The sequence below is a fragment of the Lagenorhynchus albirostris genome, chromosome 18 (assembly GCF_949774975.1).
Source record: "Lagenorhynchus albirostris chromosome 18, mLagAlb1.1, whole genome shotgun sequence".
Taxonomy (NCBI): domain Eukaryota; kingdom Metazoa; phylum Chordata; class Mammalia; order Artiodactyla; family Delphinidae; genus Lagenorhynchus; species Lagenorhynchus albirostris.
Window position 1 is genome coordinate 6570359 of NC_083112.1, and position 13006 is coordinate 6583364.

General features: G+C 50.5%; 1 protein-coding gene across 3 annotated transcripts in view; it reads left to right on the forward strand.

Moving 5' to 3' along the window:
• The window catches only part of MTUS2 (microtubule associated scaffold protein 2), a 321113-nt gene that overhangs the window by 306609 nt on the left and 1498 nt on the right, over positions 1-13006 (forward strand). For all 3 annotated transcript variants that reach the window (XM_060129305.1, XM_060129303.1, XM_060129304.1), the window contains 5 exons: positions 1099-1204; positions 4436-4509; positions 9122-9220; positions 10319-10438; positions 12814-12911. In XM_060129305.1, coding sequence (XP_059985288.1) covers positions 1099-1204; positions 4436-4509; positions 9122-9220; positions 10319-10438; positions 12814-12911 — 497 coding nt within the window. The remainder of the gene's footprint in view (positions 1-1098; positions 1205-4435; positions 4510-9121; positions 9221-10318; positions 10439-12813; positions 12912-13006) is intronic.

Here is a 13006-nt window from a genome sequence, read left to right on the forward strand (position 1 = left end):
GGGAAGAGATATGGGGATATATGTATATGTATAACTGATTCACTTTGTTATAAAGCAGAAACTAACACGCCACCGTAAAGCAATTATACTCCAATAAAGATGTTTAAAATATATATATATAATGAAAAACAAAAGTCAAAAACAAAAAAAAAATCCTGGACTGGCTGCACTACCTGTGATTAAACTCCTGGAAATGTACCATCAGCCAGAGAAACAGCAGCTTCTTGGGAGCAGGTCCCACAGCCTGGGCAGGGGGAGGTCTGCACCGTGATCCGGGGGGCAGGTTCACGGCTGGAACAGGGGTGGTGAGCACACACACACACCTGCCCACTTGCCTTGGGGCTGGTGAGAGGGTCCCTGGGCACTGGTTGCTGGTCTTGCGGGGGGAGGCAAGGGCAGTGCGTTTCAGAGCTTCGCCATGGATGTCAGACAGCCCTGTGCTGACTGCTGGCTCTACCATTTACTAGCCTTTGGGCAAAACACTTCAAGCCTCTCTGAGCCTCAGTTTCCTCGTCTGGGAAATGAATATGAAAACATTTACTTTATCATATTGCTGTGAGGCTTGAGTGGAGAAGCTGAGAGTGGGTAGCTCAATAAATGTTAGCTCCCTCCAGATACCTCGCGTGCTGTAGCTCCCACCTGCTGCCAGGAAGCAGAACGGACCATCTGGTAGGGGAGGACCGTCTTCTGTCCCTTATTACCTCACGGAATGCTTGGTGGAAGGGGAAGGAATGGGGTGGAAGGAAATGGTCCAGAGGGGGCCCAGGGCAGTAAAGAGGTGGCTTCGGCAGCTACCCACCCCACCCCGGAAGCTGCTTCCCGTTGCGTGAGCGGCAGGGCTGTGGCAGTGACTTCCCTGTGACATCCCCTGCCCCGCCGCCCCTGACGCCGGGACTCCCGCGTCACCAACAGATCCTGGCTCTGCTGCCTCGGCACAAGGCTGAGGGTGGCCGCCGTCACAGCAGAGTGTCCTGCCCTTGACGTTTGGGCCACTGACATTTCCCCTCGTTGCAGTCCACCTCGGTCCTCCAAGCAGTGAGGCCATTGGAGCCCCCGGTCCCCGGCTCTCTGTGTAACCAGACCTGTGATCTCCTGCAGGTGGAAGACATCACCGCCAGCCATGAGGCGGCTCTCCTAGAGATGGAAAACAGCCACACGGTCGCCATCTCGCTCCTGCAGGATGACCACGACCACAAGGTGCAAGGTAGCTACGAGGCTTGGTGCGCGTGGTGGGCGGGCTGGGTGGGCTGTGCGCACTGACCCTCTCCGGCTGCAGACACGGGGAGCCCTCCCTTTCCCTCTTGCTTCCCTTTCCCTTCTTCCTTCCTTTCCTTCCTGGTGTGTCCTTTGTGTTGCTTCTTGGGTTAAGAAAAGACAGAAATCCAGGACCCGGGTAACTACAGTAAGTCCCCTACATATGAATGAGTTCCGTTCCGAGAGCGCGTTCGTAAGTCCAATTCGTTCGTAAGTCCAACAAAGTTAGCCTAGGTACCCAACTAACACAATCAGCTATATAGTACTGTCCTGTAATAGGTTCATAATACTTTTCACACAAATAATACATAAAAAGCAAACAACACAAAAGTAAAGAAAACATGTTTAATCTTCCAGTACAGTACCTTGAAAAGTACAGTAGTCCAGTACAACAGCTGGCATCCAGGGGCTGGCATTGCCCGAACAGGCAAGAAGAGTTACTGACTGGAGGGGAGAGAGGAGGTGGGAGATGGTAGAGCTGAAGGATCGTCAGCGATAGGGGACGGAGGGCCAGCTGCAATGTCACTCACGCCTGACGCTGATGGAATGCACATTCGCATCTTTGAAAGTTTGCAGCTTGAAGGTTCTTTTGTAGGGGACTTACTGTACTTTCCTCTGAAGCCAGTCCTCTCAACCCTGCCTGAATACTGGAATCCCTGGGAGCCTTGGTCCCAGAGCAGGGTTTGGTAGCTGGTCTGGGTTACAGCCTGGGCTTGTTAAAGCTCATAGGTGAATGTAACAGGTAGCCAAGCTTGAGACCCACTGTTCTACAGTAAGGGTAGAAATCCTGGGCTTTGTCTTGTTTTGTGGCCTTATAACCGTCCCACAGGTGTGGTGTTGTCAGGGCCACGCCAGCATCTGATTGGGCCTGGCTCTCCACACCTTGCACTCAGACCACATTCACCATGGATGTAAGTGGACTCTCAGGATCTTTCTTTTTACATTTTTTATAACTTTGACTTATCTTTGGATATGTAGGATTTTATGTGGGTTGTAACAATAGCAACAGCGTTTAACTAAGTACTACTAAGATTTTGACTGTGAAAGAAGCTTTTTATACATTAACGTGCATTTACGTCATATAGAGAATTTGTTTTTCAATTTCCCCTTTCCTCATTTTTTCCTCCCCAGTCAGCTGATTGTTAAAGTATATGAAAAACAATTAATTTAACAATAGATTAATAAATTCCAAAATTTTGAGAATATCAGAGTTTTAAAATTATCTTAGAATGTTCTTTGTAAACAGCAAGGCCCACTGTGCAGTAATCACTACTCATGTGATTGCCCCCTCGAGCACCAGCCCCACCACCTCTGGGAACTACCCATACGTGGAAAAGTCCAAGCTGGACGCAAGGGAGAGGAATTTCCTGAGAACTAGTTAAATGTGTTACCTGTTCCTGAGAGCGTGTCTCATGCTTAGAGGACCAGTTCCCACCCTTGGACGCACATTGGAACCACCTGGAGAGTTTTTTTTAAAAATACTGATGTGTAGCTCCCATTACAGAGGTTCCGATCTAATTGCTCTGGGGTGCAGCCCAGGCATCGGGATTTTTTAAAGCTCCCCAGGTGATTCTAATATGTAGCAGAATTGGACAAGCACTCTCTTAGAGCACAGTCTTAAGCATGGGACAGAGTGTCAGGACCTTAAAATAATGAAATACATTATGAGTACATAGATAGTCGCCATGGTTTATGCCACCTAATAGATACGGACTTTTCTTTGCTTGTGAGGTATAGGGTATCTGAAAATGCCCTGAAGCCCATCACTACACTGTAGGAAAATGGTCTCAGGAAAGGGAACAGGAACGGAAATGTTACAATGAGTGTTGCCTTTTGTTTCCGGATTTTCGTATAAATAGACTTGGTAGATTTTTCTGACTAATGAAGTCCCACTTAGACGCCACATCCAGGGCCTTTGAATTACATATAATGTGAAGACAATGTAGGCGTGTGTAATGGTAGCTAAAACCTTCATTATTATGGATGGTGCTCTCAATGACTATTAAAAGTAATCATTTAGACAAAGGCAGGTAGACCAGAAACCCACATGGTTTTATGTCAATAAAATAAGCACAAACTTTTTTCTTTTTTCCCAAATGTAAATTTCAGCTATAACAACAGGATTTCTAAGAGACCTTTAACCATCATTAGTTAAAAGATTTGGGTCAATGGAAACCACATTTTTCTTAATTGCAGCTTATGCCAGCCGGAATGATAATTTTTGGTCTCCAGTTCTCTCCTGTGCTAAGCATATGATCCAGGTTGATTAATGAGACCTTTCCTCTCTCCAGTTATAACATGAAAACAAATTACTTGTGTAGCTAGAATGAGACAGGCTTCACCCAGCTAATAAGGCTATTCCCATCTGGAGGAAAATAGAATCCATTTGCTTAATAACTCTTACGTGACATCTCTTGCTGCCTATCTTGCAAATTATCACTGGAATGACACTTTTCATGGAATAGAATTGCTCCAAACTCCCCAAGAGGAACCAGTCCAATGAGTCCTTCCTTCTGAGTGGCTTAACATCGACTCTTTGCTCAAGCAAATCCTAGCATCTGTGGTTTCCAGAGTGTGGCCCAGAGGCCACCAAGGTGACTTCGCAGGCACAGCACTGGCCCCGTTCACCTGTCCATTCTCCAGCAAGCCCATGCCCCGCTCTCCTTGGAAAGGTCCCTGCTTCAGCCCGAGACTGCGGCTTCGTGTAGAAAAGAAGAGTGATCCTGGGAGGGAAGAAAAGGGAGATTTAACTTTAATTACCTAGTGGTTTTACCATTAGGAATAGTTGGAGAATTCAGTGAGTGCTGTGAATGGAGAATCTGACTTGGCCAGGGTGTTGGTAGAGCTGGGTATAAAAGTGAGTGTGTGTGTGTGTGTGTGTGTGTGTGTGTGTGTGCGCGCGCGCGCGCACGCGTGCGTGTGCTCTGTTTGCTTCCCTCCCTCCTTTCTTTCCTCTTAACCCTCGCCCTTTCTCCTATTTCCTTCCTCATCCTTTCTCCCTCTCTCCTAAATCACATTGCATACAATTTCAAACTAATGGAGAGGTCTCTTTAGGCTTAAGTCCGCTATATACTGGTGTCCCTTACTCACCTACGTCACTAGTCTTAGCCTGGCAAAAGAATCTTGTTTGATCCCTTTTCAAAAGAAAGATCAACCTAACAATTTGATGTCTTCTCTCCAGAACTGATATCTACCCACGAGCTTGAAAAGAAAGAATTGGAAGAAAATTTTGAAAAGCTGCGGCTGTCATTACAGGTTAGTGTTTCCTTGACTCCAACATCATGATAATGGCAGCATTGTTATTCCTGTCCGCAGACATTTATCCGGCACCTACCGTGTACTGGATCCTGTACTAAGCATTGGAATATGGGGGTAAATAAGACCTACTCCCTGCCCTTAAGGAGTTCACTGTCTACTCAGAGCTGTGATACAAATAGTGACAGACCAGCACGGAAGGTAACACATACTTGCACAGAATGAATAATACCGTTAGCGCCACAGGGGTTCCGAGAGACGGCTCCCCATGTGCTTGCGGTCAGAGTCATGTTTGGGGAAAGGGGAGGATTAGGGAGCAGAGCATTCTAGGCAGGGGTAACGGGGTAAGGAGACTCATGTAGGGCAGAAATCACAGGACATGTTCTGGGACTTGTAAAAGCAACTTCAATCCCCTGTGGATGTAACGAAGCTTCTTGGCGTCCCGCTTGAAACCTACACAGAGTGTGGGTCTCAGATGCCAGGGACGCTCCCTGGCTTCCTTCTGATCTCGAAGGGGAGAATGGAGGTCTCTGCCTTCCAGAGACCCCAATCAGCTGCTTCTGTGAAAAGATGTTGACCGCCCCCAGCCCTAGAGAGGGGCTGCCTGGGAAGCCAGGGGGAGGCTGGTGGCCCTGCTTCTATTGCCAGCTGTGGACGTCCCAGTCATAGAAAGATTACCTTTTAAATATTAGGGACATTCACACCTGGAAATTTGGGAGGTGATTACCATAATTCTAATACAAAGGCAGTTTTGTTTCTTCAATGGCTCACTTTCCCCAGGCAGTGTTTCTCGCACAGAGCCTGCCCTGCCGAGAAAAGAATCTAGGATCATGGAGTGTCACACTATTGAGTGTACTATTCAAAAATTTTTAAATGGGGAACCACCTGCTGCAAACCCACCCCCGGTCCATCGATTCATGGACCCATCGGGGGGCCTCACACGCCCACGTGCTCCCTGTGTAGCTTGTCCTTGGCAAATTAACCCCAAACTTCTTTGTGTGCCCCACATCCCACACCACCCAGATACATTACCCTTAAGGAACACAACCCAGGAAGGTAACAGCCATACTGTGATGTATCAGAAAACCCCAAACAGTCCAAAACCAAAAGAAGGGAGAGTTCTGCTTCATCCACGAGTCTTCACTTTGCCACTCACATCACACAGTCATGAACTGTGCACATTTTAGTGGTAACTCATGGGCAGAATCCATCTGAGCTGGAGATTTTCTGGTGTGAGGTGGGTACAGTTGCTTAGGCCAGTCTCCTTGGGCTGCTGGCAGCTAGAGAAACAGGTTTGGGGTAAAAGATTTGAGTTTGAGGTTTAAATCCCCACTGTACCTTCTCTTAATAGCTTTGAAATCTTGGGCAGCTACATAAGCTGTAAACCTTAGTTTATCCATCTGTAAAATGGGGATAATGCCAATTCCTTCCTCAAAGTGTGAGCAGCTTAAGGGAAATAATATGTGTATCAATGAAAACATTAATCAATAGTCAATCCAAGAAAGAAATGGAGAATTTTATTTGAGCCAACCTGAGGATTAGAACCCAGGAGACAGTCTTTATGTGGTATACAATGGAATACTACTCAGCCATAGAAAAGAACGAAATTTTGCCATTTGAAGCAACATGGATAGACTTGGAGGGCATTCTGCTAAGTGAAATACGTCAGAGAAAGACAAATACTGTATGATGTCACTTATATGTGCAGTATAAAAAACACAACAAACTAGTGAATGTAACATAAAAGAAGCAGACTCACAGATACAGAGAACAAGCTAGTGGTTACCAGTGGGGGGAGGGCACGTAGGGATGGGGGAGGGGAGGTACAAATTGCTGGGTGTAAATAGGCTCGAGGATGTGTTGTGCAACACGGAATATTTTGTAATTGCAATATTTTGTAATAACTGTAAATAGTAACCTTTAAAAATTGTATTAAATTTTTTTTAAGGATTAAAAGACAAAGTGCTAAGGGCTGTCCCTTAGAGGTCAATGCACAGTTATATAAATTTTTGAGACAAAGGGTCTTACATCAAAGTAACATATTGACAGTGTACGTAGTCCAACAGGGCAGGTAGTGGGTCATCGTGACCCCTTACAGGATTGAGAAAGGAATGTTAGCTCCTAAGGAGTTACCTTGCTGGCTCCAGGAGAAAATTGCTTTTTTTTTTTCCGGTGAGCAGGCATTCCTGTGTCTTCTAAGGGGATCTAGTTAATGTATAATGCAGATGCACCGTGCACACTAAAGAGGGGTAGTGGCCCAGATGGGCAGAGAGAGAATTTTCTGTTTAAAAATTTTCTGGTCCTGCCTTAAAAATAAATTGATTTCATCATGTGTAAAGGGCATAGAGCACTAGGCAGCAGCTAGTGCTATTATAATAGTTTCAGGCGTTGTTACATTTGCCACCATCATCATTATTATGGGGCCGTTGGTTAACTCCAAGTGGTCCCTGCCGGGCCAGGTCACCAGCTGGGTCTTGGTGCTCTTACCTTGGCATAAAGTAGCCAGTCCAAGTTGAAGAACAGCACGTCCTGTCTGATTGCTGGGGCACCATTGTGTGCCTGAGGATCTGTTTTGAATAATGGCGAAGAAAGCAGAAAAAACACAGTGTGATAGTTTAGATGCCACCTAGATGGTACTTGCCTGCGTTTTTCACTGTTTCACATTTTAATGGAGGACAAGAGGCTCGAGAGGAATGCTTGCTCTGACGAGGCTTGTATAGGAGGTGGGTAGCACTCCAGTCATTTTAATTTTTGCAATAAAATAATAGCTAATATTTATAGAGCACTTACTGTATGCCGGGTGCTGTTCTAAGTATTAACGCACCACCATCCTCTGGGTTAGGTATTATTATTACCGTACCCATTTTACAGATGGGGAAACCTGGACACAGTGGCTAAACTACGGAGCTCCAGTCATTTTATAGTCACGTTCTACGCATGCGTGCTGGGGCCCAGCCGGCTGTCCTGAGCCCTGATTTACACTTGCTGGCTCATGTGCCTTCCAGCTCCCACTGACACTGTCTTGCCCTCATACAGCAGCATGTGCACTTAATGGCACTGTGGGGGGCTTTTATTTCTTCAAAATGAAATGGAAGTAACTGGGAACAAAAAAGGAGAGAAGGAAAAGGAACCCGCCAAGGCTGGGTGCTCTGTGATGACAAGAAAGCGGTCACGCCAGCACGTGCTATGTGGCAGTGCTCTCGTGTGCAGTTCCATCGTTGACCGCACCCAGCTGCTCACATGTGGTGAGCGGGGCCATCTCTCTTGCCAGAAGTGTTCACGGGAAGACCTCAGTCCCTGGGTTTTAATGTTACGGAAGTGGTGATGGGGGTGGAGAATTTTGGAACACGCGGCACCAGCAAGGCACCGTCTTTTCCCTCTGCTTGGGCGTCAGGGCTCTGCCCAGCTCCCTCTGCTGCCCGCCGCCATCGGTCAGGGCCGGGGCTGCGGGGAGAGGGCTCAGCGTGGTGGCACCTGTGCTGGCAGCAGGGCTGGGGCCCCGGGCCTCCCCACACACGCCTCCGTTCTCTCCATCTTCACACACAGAGCAGCCCCGTGGCGGGCACGTGCTGGGATGGGGGTCAGGAGGGCCCTCCGGGTCGGGGGGGAGCGTCTGAACGGGACAGATTTCATTCACGTGGCAGCTCAGGCCAGGGGCCTGCCACCCAGGGGCGCCGAGCCGGAGGCCAGAAGAGGGCCGGGGGTGAGCGGGAGCTGGGTGTGGGGGAAGCGCGGATGTAAGGTGGGTTGGGGGCAGCGAGACGAGAAAGGCGGATGCGGAGGCTGCACACGCTGCGTCAGCGGCACTTGGTCCCGAGGGCACGGGGTTTTACGTAGGGGGTGAGAGGCTCAGGCTTGCGCTTTAGAAAGCTCCCCCTCCCCCGTGCCCCGACCCTGACTCCCCCTTGAGGGCAAACGAGTTGCCGGGTCCGGGACAAAGTCAGCGAGTGGCTCCACCCGGTGGAGGGAGTAGGATCAGGAGTGTTTGTGGATCCGGGGACGTGATGCAGGAGGCCGCATCCTCCGGGCCCTGCCATTGCTGTGTTTAGTGTGGGGGAGGGGCTCGGGCAGAGCCAGAAGTCAAGGTTGGTTCGACAGCTTCTGGCTTGAACTTGACAGATGAGCACAGTTCTTCTTTGAGATGGATTAACCGTCCTTCCTGAAGCGGGGGGCTAGAGCCCCCCCCAGACTAAGATGCCTCTCTGCTGATGGGCTGCTTTTGTGAAGTCAGATGATAAATTATTAAACGCCTCCGCTCCGCAAGCTCCTTGCTTTCCTGGGGGTGGGGGGCGAGGACAGCTCTCTGATCTCAGGAGGCGCTGAGTCGGGCCACCTGCTTCGAGTGCCCCGCCAGTGTGCGTGCACTTTCCGTGCGACAGAAACGTGCATCTGTCAGTGTTCTGTGGTCCATTCTGGACAAGGCACGGAGGCAGGGAGACTGGGGGCCTCTCCCTGCTGCATGCGAAGGCCTTTTGGTGGAGCCCGGTGGGGGGGACCTCTGATCTGGACGCCCTGGGAAGAGCCCCCAGGGCAGGGTGGTGGCCGTCATCACCGCCTCCCAGGTGCCACGTCTGCAGGGGACCGGGCTGGACGTTTCGTGTGTTACCTGCAGGACCAGGTGGACACGCTGACCTTCCAGAGCCAGTCTCTGCGGGACCGAGCCAGGCGCTTCGAGGAAGCTTTGAGGAAAAACACTGAGGAGCAGCTGGAGGTATCATGCGCTTCCGGTCTCCCAGCACCCGCAGGGCCCTTGCAAGGCAGTTCGGTTGGACTCCAGGAAACCCGGGGCTCCCCCAGCAGTCACCCCGAAGGCAGGGCCCCTGTGCTGATCTGACGCCAGAGCGACAGCGGTCAGGGCCTCCCGGGATTTTAAGCATGTGCCTGTCAGCACCTGTGCTGAGTCGGGATGGCCCTGGGTTCTCCATCTAAGTGTTATTCTTGCCTCATTGCACACGGCTCCCCAGCCCCTGTCCCTGGGCTGCTGTGACGAGCTGGGCCTGGAAACACCCCACCCTGGCCAGGCCCCATTCCAGCCCCACGTCCCGTTCCCTCCCAGTGCCGCCTGCAAGGGAGGCATCCCTGAAGCCCCAGTTGGTGGGGTGAGGGGTTTTTCCTCAGGCTGGTACAATTCCTTCCCTCTGATGTAAGGTACCAGATAAAACACGCGAGGCAAAATACACAACACCCAGTTACACGTGAGTTACAGATCAGTGAGTTTCTTAGTAACAAGTATGTCTCATGCAATACTTACGTGAAATTCCAACATAGTTGAACATCCTGTCTTTTTGTTTGTCACATCTGGCAACCTTATTCTCACATTTACTTTTCTACAACAGCCTTTTCTGCTTCTTAAACCACTTTGCTCATTTCCTATGCATGGCAGGGGGCGGGGCCCTCCATGGGCACAGTTGGGACCTTTCAATCCCCACCTGTCTGTTGAATCAAGTAGTCTGCGTGAATGTTAAAAGCCCATGTTGAATGTACTGTTTTTGCCCGCTAAATTCCCTTGGGGCGGTAGGCTGGTGGTATCCGGCTACCCCAGGATCCGACGTTTCAGGGAATGACGGCTTCATCTCTCCTGCTCCCCAAGGAGCTGGATTTTCAGTAGCTCCCCCAGTGGAAACTCGTGGGCATTGTTATCAGGAAGGCTGTGAGCACTGTCTCCCTCTCGCCCTCTCGCTCTCATTCTCCAGTGCCCGTTAGGAAGCTTGTTAACGGATGACTAGATTGCGCTGAATTCATGGTGCTGGTGGATACTGGGCTTCGCCGGGCTGCCTGGTAAACAGCCCCTTGCTCTCTGCCCCTGTAGATTGCATTGGCTCCTTATCAGCACCTGGAAGAAGACATGAAGAGTCTGAAGCAGGTATTAGAGATGAAGAATCAGCAAATACACCAGCAGGAAAAGAAGATCATTGAGCTGGAAAAGCTGGTGAGTCGGCCTCTTCCCTTGGGAGGCCCCAGTAACCTGCATGATATCCCTGCTGCCACGGTGGATGTCAATATTAACAGCACCCACGGCCCCATCCACGTGGGGGCCCTTACATGTCCGGTGCCCACAAGTGAGCAGCAGACGCCTTTCTTAGGAAGCCAGGAGTTCCGAAGTCTCAGAGGTGGCCTCATTTGTAGAAACCCGGAGGCCGTCTGATGCCCCGCCCGGCTCCGCATCCGCCTCTGTGCCGTGCCAGTCCCCCCCACCCCCCGGGAAGGTGTGCGGTGAGCCTGCATCTGTGGAGCGAGGCTCTTGTGCACCAGGCACGGCGCAGACACGCTGTACGCGTGTGTTCTTTAGCTCTGACAGCAATCCGCTGAGTAGGTGCTGTCAGGAGCCTCCTTTCGCAGATGCGGAGACGGAGGCTTAGGACGAGGTCCTGTCTCACCCAGGGCCAAACAGTGGTCCAGCCCAGGCGTGAGCCCTGGGCCAGAGCTCCAGGCCCCGGCTTTCAGCACACGCTCTGCCTCGCCTTTCAGCCTGGCTCCCGCAGAACTAGCAAAGGGCACCCCTGTGGGGGAGTAGAGCAGCCAGAGTTCACTCCCCGCCCCTGTGGGTGCGAGGGCTGAAGCCGAGACAGTCATCCAGAGTCAGCAGCAGAGAAGCCTGCCTCCAGGGAGATGCCATTCTGAGGGGAAGGTTGGCCCAAGGGTCGCAGGTAGATTAATTTTTTCTTTTTTATTGTTATATTTAAAATAAATTTTTGATACTCTAAAGGGAAATATAATTTCCTCTAAAAGGAAATTATAAGATATAGATAAGAAAATTAAAATGACATATTTCTACACTGTTAATATTTCCAGAGCCTTTCTTCTGTACAAGTGTACACACCCTAATATACGACCCACACACACATACGAGTGTTTTGTATCCTGCTTTCTTTCAGTTAGCAAACCCTCAGCTTACCATCTCAGTAACTGATCACCTCCTCTAACTTTTCAAGTACGGAGTGTATGTCTCGGAAATGTCCTTGAAGCCGCTATATCCAAACCAGGAGCTGGTCCCAGACCACCTGTCGCGTTCAGTCGGCACGTCCCCCTCCTGATCTAGCACCGTCCCTCTCTGGGGACATCTCTCACTGCACGGATGCCTGTCAGTCAGGATAAGGGCAGACGGGGGTGTGAGTGCCTATTGCCAGCATCAGAGGCAATGCTGGCGTCCTGGCGCCCTCCAGCAGCCCAGAGCTTCCCAGCAAGGCCAGAGCTAAGGCCAGCGGGGGGCTCGCGAACAGTCCTCCCGTCTCAGCCCTGCAGCCCTCCTGCTCCAGGCAGGGCCACCTGCATCGTTATCTGGTCAGCCACAAGCCTCCGGGCTTCTTTGGCTGTATTTAGCCATGCTCCAGGCCTTCTGCAGGTACGCAAGAGTTCTCATTCCAGAAATCTTTCCAGGCAGAGGGGTGGGTAGGGGTGGGGGGAAGAACTGATTTAATCACTTCCCATTTCCTGGGAGGGCCTTGCTGAAGGGCAGGGGCAGAGCCCAGTCCTTTGGCTCTGATGCCTAAGCCTGAGTCATGGAGAAGCGGCGGTTTTCTTTAAAGATTCCTCTAGCATTTATTTCTCAGTGCATCTTAGGATGGAGCTCTACTTCGGCTAGGTTTCAGGCCCTGGGGACACACCGACAGAGAGAGCGGGGCGTGAGTTGCGAGGAGTGGCAACCACAGAGGATGTTTTCTTCTGATCGTGTGCCACGCTGGGCTCGAGCTGCATGTTCCTGGCTGCCCAGAGCCTCAGAAGGAGAAGAGCGTGTCCATGCTGTTTGCACTTCCAGCCCTCCATTAATTCAGAATGTCGTAGAATGCACACAGGCCTGGCCAGAGATGCCAGTGCAGGGCAGACGGCCTGATGGGAAGAACCGGGGGACCCATCAGCCACACGGGGTCCAGGTGGTGCTCGCGGCTCATTTCCGACAATGGCAGGGGTCTGGGGACGCTCACTGTGAGAGAGAGATTCTACGTAGGAATCCAGTACAGGCACACACGTAAGTTGTATATATACAGTACCTACGATCCGCTATATCCACTAATATTACAGACACATAATACATCTAAGAGGGGAATATATACTGTATCTAAAATAGGTACAACAATACTTCTACTACACACGGTGCACTCTGGTATTTTCTATTCTGTTTTGTTTAAAAAAGAAATGCTGGTCACGTCCCTCTAACCTGATTTTACAACCGACTGATGCATTGCAAACTGCGGTTTGGAAAACACTGTTCTTGATAAAGTTCCAAAGCCCAGAAGCCGAGGGCACTGGTCTGCCATCTGTCCATAGGGCCTTGCTGAGCAGCTCTTGACACTGCATCTTTTATAGGCAGAGAAGAACATTATCCTGGAGGAAAAGATCCAAGTTCTCCAACAGCAGAATGAAGACCTCAAAGCCAGGATCGACCAGAACACCGTCGTCACGAGGTAGGTGGGCCTGGGCGTCGGAGCTTCCAAAGCATGTGTCGCCGACAGGATGGCTTTGCTCTTGACCTTGGAGCGCTCTGCTTTTATCCTCACTC